The sequence below is a fragment of the Lygodium microphyllum genome, chromosome 16, assembly GCF_053477565.2.
Source record: "Lygodium microphyllum isolate KBCC chromosome 16, Lygodium_microphyllum_v1.1.10, whole genome shotgun sequence".
In the NCBI taxonomy this organism is placed as follows: Eukaryota; Viridiplantae; Streptophyta; class Polypodiopsida; order Schizaeales; family Lygodiaceae; genus Lygodium; species Lygodium microphyllum.
Genome location: NC_141150.1, coordinates 28,081,505 through 28,098,897, shown reverse-complemented (window position 1 = coordinate 28,098,897; position 17,393 = coordinate 28,081,505). Strand labels below are relative to the sequence as shown.

General features: G+C 43.8%; 1 protein-coding gene across 1 annotated transcript; it reads right to left on the bottom strand.

Annotated features, from left to right (window-relative positions):
• Positions 1-5,860: 5,860 nt before the first annotated feature.
• LOC148022655 (uncharacterized) lies at positions 5,861-6,572 on the bottom strand. Its single transcript, XM_087695104.1, has 3 exons — positions 6,299-6,572; positions 6,101-6,202; positions 5,861-6,008 (listed from the first exon to the last, which is right to left on the bottom strand). Exons 1-3 carry the CDS (start codon positions 6,536-6,538, stop codon positions 5,952-5,954), a joined length of 399 nt encoding a protein of 132 aa, XP_087551230.1. The 5' UTR covers positions 6,539-6,572; the 3' UTR covers positions 5,861-5,951.
• Positions 6,573-17,393: the final 10,821 nt, after the last annotated feature.

The window sequence follows — 17,393 nt, the reverse complement described above, 5'->3', positions numbered from 1 at the left end:
CCATGTTACAATAGTTGTACTTGTAGTAACAATAGCTGCATACTCATTCCATGTTGTCATAAAGTCATTTTCAACATCTATCACATCGTCCTCTTCATCTTCCATCAACTCCTCTTCATCTTCAAACCTTGCTCATGAAATTATGTCATCCACGAGGTTTTCTCCACCTGCAATATGCTAAAAATTTGGGTTACGTGACTTTATATAAGCAAGCCACGGTAACGTGACAATATCAAGAGTTGAGAAATTTACTATCGTGCCCAATAGAGGTAGACAATGAGACTCTACCACTACATGAGCTCCCATAAAATACTCCCTATCACACTTAAGGGCTATCACTACACCCCAAAGCTCTCTTTTGACTTGAGAATACTATCGTTGTCGCTCACTGAGGACCTTTGCTCCAAACTAGCTCCAAACTAAATAGCATGCCTATTCCCATCAACATCATTCTAGCCCATTGACCAACCAATGCTAGTTGGTCTTGTATCCATAGTGAGAATAGTAAGATGTCCACTCTCATAATTTGATCTCTTTAGTGTTGGGGCTGAAATCAATAATCTCTTTAACTTCTGAACTACCCTCCTATATGCATTTTACCCCACCAAAATTTTTTCCCTTTTCTTAAGAGCTCATATAAACTTTTAGCCACATGAGCAAAATGGACAATCCATATCAAGTAAAAGACACACGCACCCAAAAATCTTCTCACATTGGATACATTTGAACATGTCTTCCGCATCCTACTTATGGCATCAATCTTTTCTAGTGAGCGCTTTCTTCCATATGATCTACACATGTTCCCAACAACTAATACCTCCTCCACTCCAAAAACTAACTTTTATTGTGATAGAGTCAAATGCACTTCTTCAATACGGTTCAAAATCCTATCACAATCAACAGTCTGATCAGGCACAAATCTTTTACATCCATGCTCATTCAACTCTTCATTCTTCTCATAGCTATCATATCCTTTGATCTGCACATCATCAAGAAAGGGTAAGGTCAACTGACCAATATACTCCCTCTAAACTTTATGCATAGCATTCATCATATGCACCACTAAATTGATTGCTCCCTGTGGAAGCATACACATCCTAACCAATCTAAGTGGTATCTTCATGGTAGTGATATCCCAACTTTCTAATGAAAGTTAGAACTTATCATATGTTGAATATAAATCTTCCATAGAGTAAATTGTCTTGCTTGCAAATGCTTCTCCAAATTCATCCACTATCAAGCCAGATCCAACATTCCTTATGATGAAATTATTAACTTGTTGTAAATCCTATATAAACCTCAAAGAACCATTCTTCTTTGGAGTAGTAAACCACCGATTCAAAAATGGAGCTGAAGAGGGCTCCAAAATCTACATCTTGATCTTCTGATTCAAAAGCTCCAACAGCTTAGGTAAATATTCCCAAGGTACTCAAATAGGCTTTAAATTCCATGGCACATGAGGTACTATAAAGATCACAATTTTTTAGCTTATTCAAAGTTTTAGCTGTAAATTTATGTCCTACTCAATGTGGATCCCATAACTAGGCTATTGAGTCACTTTTTTAGCCAACCAATCACTTTCAGGTGGTAAAGGCAAAGCCATAGGCTTAATCTTCTTTGTAACTATTTTGAACTTTGTGTCCGTTATTGCTTCAACCCTACTTTGTAGCCCATAACATTTATCCTCAGCAAACTCTTGAATGACTTCACAAATCTCTAAAGTGTCAACATAAATAACCTCTTTTTCTACCCTATTTTCAACATTAATTATTGTAGAAGTTTTAGCCACCATATCAATATCAACTAGCCTCATGCTTTGCCATTGTTATACATTGCACAAACATAGATTTAATTTTCCCTAATTTTTCTCAGTCCATTTTCCATTTTTTCCTAATTTTAAGCCCATTTTTTCCACTTTTGGGCATTTTTCTCTATTTGTCTTTAATAAATAATGATTGAAAATGAAGGTTGATTATGGGCTGTGGCCCTTAGGTTCATTGACAGCAAAAACTCAGATTTAGTTGGTGTGACATAGCATTCTCCTCATTTATATGAAAAGAAAAAAACCCAAATTTACCCTTAAAACGCGTATTTTCATGTATTTTAACACTATTTCCGACCATGTAGACTTATATTTTCTGATTTTCAGAGCATAAACTGTTCAAACTCATGGCAAACAATGTCATAAAGAACTTTCATCTTCATAAAAATAGCATTACCGCTTATTTTCAGGTCTCAGTTTCTTGGTCTTGATTATGGGACTGATTTCTAGCATGCATTTAGTGCTCAGCATGACCTCGCATTGCCGTTTCCATCCCCTCTTCATCCACGGAGCAATCCAATCTTTGCTGGACGAGCATCCGCCATTCCTTCTTCTTTTTTCTTCTTCCCACATGCACCACCCCTTAGAGGAGAGAGAGGGAGGAGAGAGAAAGACTGATTTTCTCTCTCTCCAACCAGGCCACCATTTTCTGCGCGAGAGACAGATTTCCGAGCGGCAAGAAGTGTGGGATTTCATGTAGGCATCTGATCCATGGCTTCTTCATAGCCACCATGCCTCAATTTGGGGGGGCGGGGGGGGGGGGGGGGGGGGCGTGAGTTTGCATCACGCTAATCAGCGCAACGACATGCCCCCCTACCTCACGAAACATTAAGAGGGGGGGTCCCAAAAGGCACCCCCTTTGGCCCTCCTCTTTGGCCACCTCTTCGATTCTGGCCCTTTTCTCGGCCTTTCCCGCGTCCGATGTCCAAATCGCATTTCGAAAAATCCTGGGTGTCTGCCTTGGCATCCTGGCCTGGCCGACAGCTTCCTTGACTCGCACAAGCACATGGAAAAATTACTAAAAATTCACAAGTGTCACAGGGGCATCTTCAAAGCACTTGACGCTTAAAATTGCCCTAGTTGGAGCCACCGCCTTCGACGTTGAATATTTTTCCCTTGATATTCGTAATTTTTAGCTATTTTTAAGCATTTCTCAGCATCAAAACTCCGCTCTCATTGGCGACCATGGGATAGGGTGACTCAGCCTGTCGAATCCCACAATAGATCTGCACAAAAACAACCAAAGGAAGCATCAAGCTGATACAAAATAGATACATACTAAACACTCAGCACAATGGTCACCCTACCCCCTGACAAAACCAAGGCATGACATCCACAAGGAGTAGGCCTAGCATAATCTGATAAAAGATCCGAAGCTAGTCACTAACCGACTGCTCCAACATGGCCAAACTAAAAAAAAACTGTCAAAGAGGTTGCCCTAAGTGGTGGTCTGAACTACCTACCTAACTAAGGATAACACAACCAGGAGCTCCTACTAGACGAGGACTCCTATAGCCTGATCAAGAAGTATTTTCTTTCAACCCATTTCTTCTTTTAGGGTTTTTATATTTCCATACTCGGGCGTGTAAAAAGAAGGGAGCTGAGCGTAGTGACCCAAGGAGAATAGGGCATCGGCCTCAGGACCTGTCTCGGTACCCAAGAACCTACCAAGCCCTCGCAAGGCAACACTTAATCCTTTTCTAACGCTCACTTTTATTTTCGCTCCAACCTTCCTTAGTTTCTTCTTTTCTAGCAAGATGCCAACCCTAGGAAGACAAGGCATCGGCCCCGGGTCTAACTCATTCCCAAGAACCTACCAGGTCTTCGCAAGGCGATGATCAACTGCTTATAAATTTTTCTTTCTTTTCTTTTCTATTTTTATAGGGGTTAGAACCCCTTTTTACACACCTTTGTATATTGATTTTCTTTAAGTTATTCAGGGTTTCTTTCCTCTTATCATTTTTATTTTCTTCTTCGGCAGGCTTCTCTAACTGCCTCACAACTAACAAGAACTCCTAGAATGATTATCTAGCAGGCTAGCAGAACAGGGTCACTAGGACTCCCTTCTAAAACAGATCTTTCGATGTTTAACAATGTCTTTACAGGAGGCAATGACTACTCAGACCTCCCTCAAACATACTTAACCTAAACCTCGGGACTTCATGCCTTGGACGCTGGTCCCTAACAAGAAAAGATAATCCCCTTAACAAGTACACAAACACATACAACATAAAAACCACAGTACTCATAAAGGAGAGATATCACCTAGATAGGGCCATGAGAAGCATCCACGCAACAAAAGGCTCCTTCCAAGCTCTTCTTCCGAACCTGTCTAGTACAAAACTAAAATAAGAAACCATTAACCGTACCTGCACTAAACAGACAACTGGCCCTCTTGGCCTAATGAAATAAAACATAGTAGCACCTACACATCCTTCCCTGGAATAGCACAGATATACAATAATAAGCTCCTTCCCAAGGAGGAAAATAGGCTTGTAGCCCTAAACTAAATTCATAAGATTATGACCCATCCCTCCTGTATATATAGCAAGAGGAGTACGCATAACATGTTGTCTAATCAGCCTATGGATCCAAGATAATAACGGTAGATTAGTCTCGGCTACTCTTTGCATCACCCATATCAACCATCATCTGCCATATATTGTATGCTCTGATAACATACCCCACAAGTGACCAGGTTTGCTTTCATCATTGATAACAATATCCAAACTAGGACCACAATTAAAGAAGAGGTCTTCTTCATAAACAAGATTTGCCAATGAATCCGCAAACTGATTCTAGTAACCTAGAATTAGCTGAAAAGACACTCTCTCAAACTCCTCTAGTAGGGTCATCGTAGTTCGATGATACATACAGAGAATGGGATTCCGCACTGTGTATGTCCCATCTAGCTGATTTAGGATCAACTGGGAATCCCCTTTTACTAACAACCGACGAATATCACCTTGCTTGGCAATATGCAGTCCCATAATCAAGGCTTTATACTCCGCCATATTGTTAGTGAATCCTACGCCGAGATAAGCAGCTAACTTCATCGTAACTCTTCGTCGGGGATCTCGAATTACTACTCCAACACTCCCTTTTTTATTAGGGCCCCTGGAGGCTCCGTAAAAATATAATGTATACGTCCACAATGGGTTTACACAGTCTGCCATCGCGAACTCCTCTATTCGTAATTATGGTAATCAAAGTTTAGCATGTTGAGAGGATGAACTGACGGCTCCATCCCACCTTCATCATTGAACTCAAGAGGGATACTCCTCAACAGTCGTAAGCAGGGATGGCAGAAGACTGATCTCCCAGACAAAGGTTCTGTCTTCTTGCTCAATCACTTTGTATCATTTGCTCCACCAGATAAGTTTCCCGTGATGGTATCTGTGCTCTAGATATGGGTGCTCCAAATAAGGGATTAACCGCCCCATCAACCGGCTTTAAGCTCTTTTGCAGGTCTCAAATCATCCCTAGCATGGACCTGCAATGCATTTTCTTTGTATTAGCATAATTAGAAATAATAAGGTTTAATCTTATTAAGATTAACCTTATTTTTAAACTCTCACTACAAGATATAGACCTTATAGCGACGTTTAAAGCAACGAAAATACAAACAACAAAATTTGCCCCCGTCGTCGCAAAAAGCGTCGTTATTGACGACGCCATGGAATCGTCGCTATTTGCGTCGCTATATGCGTCGCTTGCGACGCATATAGCGACGCAAATAGCGACGCATATAGCGACGGTTATAGAGAATTTGCGACGCTGATAGCGATGACAATAGCGACGCCTGCAGTAAATTTGCGACGCAAATAGCGACGGTAACAGAGGAAAAAAAAATTTTGTGGCAGGGCAGCAAGCTGCCCTGCCACATATAGCATTGTGTGCTGTATGAGAGCCATACAAAATAGTTTCTGCACTGCTGCATACAAAGCGTTTGCAAACAAAAAGAATCTATACTGAAATCATAAAACTGATAGATGAAATAAATACATGATATCGCATAAAATGCGATTGGTACAATCATAAAACAATATCACTAATACATAGAAAATGTCTACATAGATCGGGCGACTAAAAACTAAAGGTATGTGAGCGCTAAGGATCCGAGGGCGAGCTACAAATCGTCGTCCCCCGAAAGCTCGTCCCTCTGCAAAGGAGCATCAAACGGATTCTGCAGAAAAAAAAACAACATATCAATCCACCATACAATAATGCATTCAAATATCTCATGGTAACTACGGACATGAAAGATGAGAGACTTACTGGGCCGCCGCGTCTGTACAATCGGTCGATCAATGATCTGAGACCGTGCCTCTCTGCATATTGAGTCTCAAGGCCTTGCGGATCACGATTTGTAATGGAGTGCTGCAAAGAAAACAAAATGCTAACTGTTAGAAATATGATTGTCAGTACAAATAATATCTCAAAAAAACAAATAAGTAAAACAAAAGAGAAACTTACAAAGTCCTCCAAATATGTCCTGTGGCCGCCACTCCCAAGATGATGTACCGATCCGGCCTCGATTCGTGCCCTCGCCGCCTCCCGCTGCTGACTCCAACGTCCTGGCGAATTTGTAGCCTCCTCCCTCAGTCGGCGCCAGTCCTCTGCATCTAACCACTCGGGCTTTGGAGCCCCACTCTTGATTGCCTTGCATGCGTCGGATCGTCTATGTGACATGTATGCACGCATGCAATCCATCATCCAGCCCGTAGAGAATCTATCCACTGCGGCTGGCACCGGGAACTCCTCATGCAAGGATGCTACTATGTACTCCTTGCTCCCCTCCGGTATGTTCCTCCAATGATCCAGGACGTTATGCCGAAAAACTTGTTGGCACAACTCCCTCATGCGAGCTATCACCCTCCTCCCCTCATCATTCATGATGATAGCTCCTGACCTGCCATCCACTAGGTATCCATAATCCCTAGGAGTGTGCCTCGTATGGGCCCTCTCCCATCTCCGTCCACGCTCCTGGGCATATCCAGGAGACCCCTGAACATCCGGTGTACCGACGGGGGTACCCTCTCCCGGAGTGCCACTGAAAGGGGTGCCACCAGAGGGGGTGCCACCAAAAGGAGTGCCACCAGAGGGGGTGCCACCAAAAGGAGTGCCACCAAAAGGCGTAACATCTGCCGACGGCTGCGCAAAAGCCGGAGTAACTGGAGTGGACGTCCCCACAGGTGTGACAAATCCTGGAGGTGACCGAGCTCTAGCTGAACGACGAGACGGAGACACCGCGTCCGTGTCTCCACAGCAGCACCCCCCTGATCCTCCTGCAGTTGCAGTCCCTCCCTCTGGCCCAAGTCGCGAGCGTCGAGATCGTCTGCTCGAAGCTGAAGCATCTGATCGCACTGAAGCTGATCTAGCAGAGCGCCCTGACGAAGAACGAGACAGCTCCTGATCTGCTATCTCTCTGAATCTCGCGAGCTGATCTGGAGACATACGTGCCATCATCTCCTGAAACTCCTCATCGCTCATCCCTCGACTCATCCTGAAAATAAAGATACCTGCAGAGATAAAAAATAATGTTAGAATAATCAATTGAAACTATACAAAGCGCATTAATATAAATCATTTTTGAAAAATCCATCTTAAAATGCATATCTTATCTACCTTTATGGAAGATCTAAACAACGAATTGAGTAATACAATTCTCCAAGAATGAAGTATTCTATGGTCCCATGTTAATCTCCTGACATAACTCTGCATACACTGGAAGGTCGATAGACATGTCACCACAAAAGAACGAGTCTGCCTCGTTCTCAAAAAATTCTACGACTTCTGTATTTCCATCATTGTTAGCCGATGCGGGCTCCAAGCTTGCGGTGGCCTCCACCCCTTGTAATTTCGATCCCTCTATTTGCATATATTCTTCATCTATGCCTGGAACATCGCTTTGATCATATACTCTCGCACCTCTAGGAGTTGAAGGTATAACATACCACCATCGAGGTTTTCGGGGATTTGGATAGAAGATTACCTGTTCACAAACACTTACAAACCGTCTTCAAACCATTGTGACATAAAGCATGTCGTATTACAATTAGCAAGCAAATGACTAGAAGATTACCTGTTCACAATGTGCCGGCAACACAAAGGTGTCGCGCAAATCCATCCATTTTTTTTCGGAATCTATTTCGAGAAATCCAGATGGACCTCGTCGAACCGTTGCGCCAGCTCCTCCAAGTACCACTTTGAACCACTGCACATCGAATATTATCATGGAGAAGCTACGGTAATCCACCGTAATAATACTTTGCAAATTCCCAAAATACTCCATCTCATCCACAACCGTGTTCGGATCCGTTGCTCGTCGCCGGCTCTCTTGCTCAAACCTTGCCATGACACCACAGTCCATTGTGGAGCGCATTTTGTCAATACGCTCCACCCGAAAATGCCGTCCGCGCGACTACGCTGCACTATATATTTTGTACTGCACATTGAAACACTCAAATTAGATGTAGCAAACAAATTCAGATACAACACATTCTAAACCCCTCATTACCTTTGGACTACATCCCCTCGAGAACTCCCACTCCTCCATTGAGACCACAAGATGCACAAGAAGGTGAACTTGTATCGTGAGCATGCTAGTGGGCAGGTATTTCTCAAAGAGACAGACCGTCTCAACTGCTCCCCGCCTTGCGGATTCAATAGAGGACGTCTTAATCTCTTTCTGTGAGATCCATTGCACCAAAGTCGACAGCTTGTAAATGGCCCCGCGAATTTCTGGAGTTAGGCATCCCGCGATCGCGATCGGTAGGACAAACTGCCACAAATGAGAAAGCATTAAGAATAATGGTCACTTTTCAAATTTCAAAATGTCCACGCTTATTAAAATCCATTCTGTTCACAAACTTGACATATCTTATGCCAATCATGGGATTTTAGCCCAGACATTTGGTCATCTTTAGAAAATGCGGACCTGAGAGAACGCATCATACCCGTCGGAGTGCGGATAGACTTGATTACTTGCTTCACAATGCGCTCTTCTTTGGTAGACAAAACCCAGGGAGCGCGAGGAAGCTGCACTCCCCCTTCAGCACTCGACTGCGGCCAAAGCGCCTCCATCTTACCTACCTCCTTTAAATCCATTCGTGACCCTATAGTGTCTCTCTTTCCTGTGATGTGGTCCCATAGCAAGCTGCCCACATTTTTGAAAATATGCATGGGATCCAACAAGTGGTTGACCTGTAAGTGGGTCCAATATGGCAACTCGTAGAAAACTGAGAACCGTCGCATTCCATTTGGATGTGATTCCGAGTTTACCATTTTCAGCTCGTACCAGCTTGCAGCGTTCATACGTGCTGGAGGTCGTCCAAGAAAACCTTCCCTGAGTTCATGATCCTCCGGCAAGAAAGTGGCGTGTCCTTGATATACCATCTTCTTCATGGTTCGTGACCTTCGGGAGTCTAACTGTGGCCCACACAATGGACATGCATGATAACCTGAGGTAACGAGACCTGCAAGGCGATCCACGACCTAGTGAATACTTGATTGAATGAAATAAAATATAGATATTACCGGCGTGAACAAAGGTCTGCTCACCTGAGCACTCTCCCAATCCCGGAAAGTCATGCATCCTCCACATGAGAATGGCTCGAATGTTGGCTGACCGCCGACCATCGCGCCTGCTCATATCTTGCACCGTGACCCCCTCCTCCCACAAAATCTTAAGCTCATCGACTAATGGACGAAGATACACGTCCATATTTTTTACTTTGTAGCGGCCCGGGACGAGCAAGCTAAGGATGAGATGTCCTTTCTTCGTAGAAAGCCATGGAGGAATGTTGTAGTTGACAAGCACTATAGGCCACACACTGTAAGAAGTCGAGCGCAGACCGAATGGGTTCACACCATCCATGGCGAGATCGAGCCGAAGATTCCTTGGCTCTCGCGCAAAGCCTGGGAAGGTAGAGTCAATGTGGCTCCATGCGCGCGAATCTGCTGATATTCGTTGCACTCCATCCGTAGACCTATTTTGCATATGCCACGTTGTCAAGCTTGCCATGGCAGACGTGCGAAACATGTGGTTTATGCGGGGGATGAGCGGAAAGTGTCTGAGGAATTTTTGAGGGATGGTCTGCCCTTGCAAGTCCTGTCGATACCTGTGAGCACCACACTTTGGACATGTCTCCATAGTCTCGTATTCATCTCGAAACAATATGCAGTCGTTGATACATGCATGGATGTTATTGTAGTCCATGCCAAGCTTCCGTAAAACATGTCGTGCATCATCACGAGACTCAGGCATGGTGTTTGCAGGTGGCAATATATGATATTTCAATAACCTGAAAACATCATAAAACACCTTGAAAAATCCATCCATATTTACAATAATACTGTTTAAAAAAAAAACAATGAAGTCTGTATGCAAGGTACCTGAATAACTCAGTCACACTCGTATCGCTCCAACCATATTTCGCTTGCACACTTAAGAGTGCAAGCAATGTCTTCAACCGAGATACTCGGCACCCATCATATAATGGTATGGATGCTTCCTCTCTAAGCGGGTCAGATGTCTCAACATCCATGGGAATCAATGCATCGATCATTGCCTCCATCTCAGGCTCCAAGATTGTAGGCAAGTCGGGAAGGTTGTCTGTCTCCTCTGGCATTGACGATATAGATGGGCCTTGCGAGTGGTCTATTGGCTCCTGCCATCCATCCATCTCACGTCCACGAACTCTTCTAATTGGCCGCAAAGGGTGCACTCCCCCTTGGGTCGAGACATCACCCCCCTGGACACAAAATTTGCCAACAAGACCCAATCTTATTGTGTATGGTTTTCAATTAGCTTGAGAGTACAATGCATGAAAAATGCTAACTTGAAAATACCGTTTGCTGAAAATCTACAATCGCCTGATCAATAATCTCAGGTTGAAACTCGCCAAATCGTCGTACGTGTTCTATAGACAATCGGCATTTTCGTCTAATTGCCAACTTGCATTGAGAGCAAGGACATGGGACACGCTGATTAAGATACGACTCGCGGTCTTGAACAATAGGACCTTCTTCGTTTGCCATCTTATCTACATTACAGCAAACGAGGCTTAAATGGATAGCTTTTTGGAGATGTACGTCAACTTGCAAGTTGACCATAAACCTTGCATTGTATATAGTAGTCGAGAGATTTTCCGATGTTATATCTCGGCCTTGTATCATGCTCAACGATTTGTTTGTCCCGGTAGATAATTTTTTGTTATATCTCGGCTTTGAGTATAAGTAATCCATTTTAAAATTAATGCGCGCCATCTATGAAATTTTACAACTATAGTAATAAAATTTATTTCAATCAATTCTACTCATAGTCATAAGACCTGAGAGAAATTATCCTATACTCAATTTAAGGGATCTCCACTTCTATAACAATAATTTTGGGTTAATTTTGATGAAGTACGTGGCCGTATGCAAAGCACATTGCATACCATTATCGATACGTATATTATCTTAAATTTCATTCCCTTCCCTCTCCCTCTCCCTCTCCCTCACCCTCTCCCTCTCTTTCTCTCACCCTCTCCCTCACCCTCTCGTTCTCTTTCTCTCCCTCTCTCATTTCCTCCCTCCTCCTCCCTCTCCCTCTTTCTCCCTCTTTCTCCTTCTCCCTCTCCCTCGCTCCCTCGCTCCCTCTCCCTCCCCCTCCCTCTTTCTCTCCCTCTCTCATTTCCTTCCCCTCCCCCTCCCTCTCCCTCTCCCTCTCCCTCTCTTTTTCTCCCTCTCCCTCTCTATCTCTCTTTCTCTCTCATTTCCTAAACAAGCAAAAAATAAAGTGATTTAAACATCCTCCAAGCAAAAGGGAGAGGGAGAGATACAATGCACTCTCCCTCTCTTTCTCTTTCTATCCCTCTCTCATTTCCTTCCCCTTCCTATCCCTCTCACTCTCTTTCTCTCTCATTTCCTCTCCTAAACAAGAAAAAAATAAAGTGATTCAAACATTAAACAAGCAAAAGGGAGAGGGAGGGAGAGAGAGAATGCACTCTCCCTCCTTCTCCCTCTCTTTTTCTTTCTCTCCCTCTCCTATTTCCTCCCCCTCCCTCTCCCTCTCCCTCTATTTCTCTTTCTCTTTCTTTCCCTTTCCCTCTCCCTCTCCCTCTCTTTCTCTCTTACTCTCTCGTTTCCTCTCCTAAACAAGCAAAGAAGAAAGTAATTTAAACATTAAACAAGCAAAAGGGAGAGAGAGAGAGAGAGAATGCACTCTCACTCTCTTTCTCTTTCTCTCCCTCTCTTTCTCTCCCTCTCTCTCCCTCTCCCTCTCCTTCTCTTTCTTTTCCTATCCTAAATAAACAAAAGAGAACGATTTAAACCGTCAACAAGTAAAAGAAAGAGAGAGGGAGACTCACCAATGAGATATGGCGAGCGTGGGCGGCTTCTCTTTGCAACGAGGGCTCCTCCTCTCCTTCGCGAACAACGACGGTGGCGGTGGCGGCGGCGGCGGCGGCGGCAACAAGTCTCTTCCTCCTCTTCTTTCACAAAGCCTTGGCTCTCTCCCTCTCTCTCGCTCTCAAAAGGCGAAGAAAACAAAATGAAAACGGCGCTCTGGTTTCGGCCGCGCTTTTTTTCCCTGCGGCGTCGCTATATGCGTCGCTATTTGCGACGCATATAGCGACGCCAATAGCGACGCCGATAAACGCCGTCGCTAATCGGCGTCGCTATTGCCCCAGTCCCTTGTAGTGTCTACTCCCTATAGATCAGCTAATAGAGCCGTAGACCTATTTTTCCCGAGCCTCACAATCTTGTAGGGACCATCCCTTTTAGGTTCCAGCTTCCCTGGAAACAGCTCCCTACGCGCATCGTAATATAGGACTAATTTCCCTTTTTTAAAGGTATATTTCTTTGCTCTAAGGTTGTGCAACTGCTTCATCCGACGTTTAGCCACCTCCTGATGTAATAAGCTCTGCAACTTCAGCTCATGCAGGTGGGCTATAGTCGTGAAATGTTCAAAAAGGGAATCTTCATCTCCCAAAGAATGGTTAATTGCAAACCGTATGGTTGGCAACTCGATTTCAAGGGGTAACACACACTCTTCACCATAAACCAATTTAAATGGAGTATGGCCGATAGCTCGCTTAAATGTGGTATTGTACGCCCATACTGCCATATACAACTTCCTCTCCTAGTCTCGTTTCTTCTCAGAGACTATCTTAGACAAGATACCCACAAGCTGCTTATTAGTACTTTCAACTTGTCCGTTCGCTTGCGGATTGTAAGGAGTCGTTTTATTATGCTTGATTTGCCCAGCCTCAGTCAAGCTTTTGATCACTTTGTTCAAAAAATGCGTTCCACGGTCTAACACTAGTTTCTTCTGTGGGCCGAAATGGTAGATAATCTACTCTAACAGGAAACTGACAGTCTCTTGTGCATTGTCCTGCCTCGTCACCCACGCTTTTGACCATTTGATAAAATAATCAGTTGCTACTATAATATACCTCTTTTGAGTAGTAGATGACGGGGTGATAGGACCCACAAAGTCAATGCCCCACTTCTCAAATGGAAGGATAGCCATGATAGGCGTAAGTGGGCGTTTCCTATTCTCTCTACTGTCATGTCTTTGACAGATGTCACATCTCTTAACATACTCAAAGGAATCTTGGAAGATGGACGGCCACCAATATCTAGCTCGTAAAGCTTTTTGTGCTATCAACCATCCCGCAAAGTGCCCCCCACATGCAGAGTCATGGCACTCTTCTAAGATAAAAGAAACCTCGTCAGGCATCACACATCGGCGATAGATATCATCAACACCTTGCCGATATAGTGTCGCTGCGATCAAGGAAAACTTCAATGCCTGTTGTTTGATTTTCCTCTTTTCAGACTTTGACAAACTAGCTCCCGTCTCTCCTGTTGATAGATAGTGTGTAATAGCAGCATACCAAGATGGGATAGAAGCTGTATCAATTTTAAACATTTCCTCAATATCACTTCCTTCAACCAAAATCTCTTTCGGCTCCCCGAAATCCACAAGGCATTCCACAATACCATGCAACCTCGGTGGCTTACTCTTGATATCATAATCGAACTCCTACAAAGTGATTAACCACTTTGCCAAATGATCAGGTGGCTATAGCTTGTTCATAAGAAATCTAAGCCCTTCCGTCTTTGTATAAAACACTACCTTTTCATAGAGAATGTAGTGCCTGAATTTCTTAGTCCCAAAGACCATCGCAAGACACAACTTCTCCATGTAGGTATAATTGATCTCTGAAAAGCTCAATTTTTGACTAGCAAAAGCTATCGGATGATACCGCTTTTCCTCCAAAATTTGGGCTAAGCAACAGCTGATACTATGCATGGTGGCTGCTGAAAATATATAGAACACCTCGCCTCTTTTAGGTGCTTTTAAAATGGGTGTTTTTACTAGCTCTTGTTTCACATCCTCGAAAGCTACCTTACAAGGGTCGCTCCACTCAAATGAATAGCTAAAGGATAATAAATTCGTTAATGGCAACGCCCTTTCTACCAAGGCGTTTATAAACCTCCGATAGCACCCTATCGATGAGAGAAAGCTATGAACCTCTTTTGGAGTGCGTGGTGGATTCATAGCAACTATAACCTTGATCTTTTCAGGGTCAGTTTGCTATCCCTACTGAACTGACCACATTGCCTAGCAATAGCCCATAAGGCACTCTAAAGACACACTTCGGTGGGTTAAGAGCAATAAAAAATTGTTTGCAACGCTCAAAGCACTTTCTTAAAATAATCAACATCCTTTCCCTTACAGTGGCTGCCCCCAGGTCATCAATAAATACTTTCAACTCATCTGGGGAGATGTCACCAAAGGTCTTGTCTGCTGTTCGTTGCCATGATCTAGGTGCATTGCATAAACCAAAGGTCATCACATGGTACGTAAAAGTACCAAAGACCGTAATAAAAGTTGTTTTCAACTTGTCCTCTTCTGCAATTGCCATCTGGTTATATCCTGCAAAGCAATCCATAAATGAATATATTTCCCTACCCGCTAATTGATCCTAAATCTGGTCAATAAATGACAACGGGTAGTAATCTTTAACCGTCTGCTTATTTAGCTCTCTAAATTCTACACATAGTTAGATCTGGTTGTTTTTCTTCTTCCTGATTACACTTGGTGAACACCATTCTATGTGCTGAATAGGGAAGATCAGCCTAGCTTTCCTTAGGTTCTGTAACTCCTCAAACAGCCCGTCCCTCAACTGAAAAGGCATATGTCTTACTTTCTGGCGCACAGGATGAGTGCATTCTTTTACAGGAATAGTGTGAAAAGCTAGGCTGGGAGGAATGCCTCTCAGCTCATCATAACTCCAAGCAAAGATATCACGGAATTTTTCGATCAAGGACACATAGTCCTCCCTTTCTGCTGAATTGAGCATGGAACCTAATTTAATTGGCCCAAATCATTCGGCGTGCTAAGGTCCAACTCAATCACATCTGCGTCTCTTATCCTATCTTGCGGCTCTATCGGCTCATTTAGAGTTATCTGATAGATATCCTCTGTAGTAGTGGACCCCTCTTTAGATTCATCGCTGGATGATGTCTCACTACCAGATGGATCATCTGCTATTTCTAATTCAGTTGAAGATAAAGGAGCTCTCTCACTTTGAGGAGACTCAGGATAAGCATCGACTATTACTCGATTAGCACCTCTACCTAGAACCACTCGACTGGTGGGTATTTCAACTTGACAGTCTGTTCGTAAGATCCAAGGCCTCACTAGCAAGACTCGATAGCTAGGACGTCCTGCAAAATCTTTTCACCCTAAAGTCCAAGAAACATTCTACACTTGCAACTGTAACATGGACTTTAGTAACGCAACCTTCTGGTTGTCTTAGACTATCATCAGCCATTCTCAGGAGGGTGGAGCTGTCCTTTTGGATGCCTAGACCCAACCTCTCCATCAATTCTGAACTCATGATATTGAGGGAGGATCCAGTGTCTACAATGGCATGTTCCACTAATATTCCATCCACATATGCTGGAACCCTAGGGCAATTCTTTTCAGCATGGTCAAACCAATCTTCCCCTACTTGTGCTATGCCCAAAGGTTCCACAATATACCCAATACGCAGGATCTTCTTAAATTCCTTGCATACTCCTGGAGATAATTTGATCAATTGCAAGAGATTCACATCTGGTTTAACTTCACAAAGAGAACTTGCTAAATCAAAGTCATGATAAGTAGCCAAAGCTCTGTTTTCTCGCCAAACCATCCTATCTTTTGGTCTTTGGACCAGTCTGGGTGCTTCTTTCTTGGCTCTTGCCTTCTTTCTTGGCGCTTCCTCGTCCTTCTTAGGGTTGCCTTTTCTGTCAACCGGCCTTAGTGGTCCCCCTTCCATACTAGGATTCTAGACTTGCGTCCCCTTATCCCCTTGTTTAGGGTTTGCCTCAACTAGTTTTGTATTGTCTTTGTCAACCTCTTTAGCCTTTTGGCCTCTTATCACGGCTCTTAAGTTAGAGGTTTTAGCATCATTGACTTGTACAGCCTCAATAAGGCTGACTCTGTTGCCTTATGGCAACTCTTCTATAGTTGTTTTTCCCCTATGCAATATTTGTCTTGGTGCGTCATTCTGTTGCAAGTTATTTCCTTGCACTCTATGATTCACTGGGCCCGACTGTTTACTCCCTTGTTGGAGAGAACTAATCTTTCTCCAACAGGTAGCGGCTAAATGGCCTGACTTCCCACAAATGTCACATTTCACATTTGGACAGTTTCTGGGGAAGTGCTGTCCACCACACCATTTACAGCTGAATCTAGAGGGTCCACCATCTTCAGGGCGTCGACTCCCTATCAAATTTTGTTGCTTCTTCAAGAAATTAACGTCGACAGCTATTTGTCGATATTGTTCGAAAATCATGTCGGTATAGTGCTTCATGATATCCTTGACTTCGCCAAGGGCATTAGATGCACTCGACTCGTAGCCTCGATCGTCAACTCGTCATTCCATTGGCCTAACAATCTGATTTAGCATTGGCTGTTGACCCACAGGAACAACATTCGAATTTGAAACTTGGCCTCCAACATTTGGTGGAGCCAACTGAGAGCGAAATTTTGATGCCGAGAAGTGCTTAAACATAGCTAAAAATTATGAATATCAAGGGAAAAATATTCAACGTCAAAGGCGGCGGCTCAATCTAGGATGATTTTAAGCGTCAAAGTGCTCTAAGGACACCCATGCGACACTTTCCGATTTTTAGTAATTTTTTTGTGCGCCTATTTCAGTCTGTGGAGAGTTCTCCTCTGTTCCATCTTCTGGCTGGTATCATGTGCAGGGAGATTCCTTCCCTACCCTTCTTTCTTTTTGTCCTCCCCATGCCCTGTCCTTCTCCTTTTTCCGCTAGTAGAGGGAGGGGCTCGGCCAGGCAGCCGAGGCAGGCATGGCATGCTGCATGCTAGAGGGGAGGGGAACGACAGGCCCAATAGGGGAGGAGGAGGAGGAGATAGGAACGTATTGAAGAGCAAACAACAGGAGCGAGACCCGTGAGAGAAGGTGCCCAATGGTAGGCACAAGCTGCAGATAAGCCGGGCATTACGCGAGAGAGAGAGAGACAGAGAGGGTGCTAGAGAAACTTGATGTGGGAGGTGGAG

What these genes read in the sequence shown, in the direction of transcription:
- LOC148022655 (XM_087695104.1), bottom strand. Translation starts at nt 6,538, where the DNA reads ATGATGGATTGCATGCGTGCATACATGTCACATAGACGATCCGACGCA. An exon ending in GGACATATTTGGAGGACTTT is followed by an intron (nt 6,203 to 6,298) that starts GTAAGTTTCTCT and finishes TTTTCTTTGCAG; the next exon opens with CACTCCATTACAAATCGTGA. An exon ending in TGTACAGACGCGGCGGCCCA is followed by an intron (nt 6,009 to 6,100) that starts GTAAGTCTCTCA and finishes TTTTTTCTGCAG; the next exon opens with AATCCGTTTGATGCTCCTTT.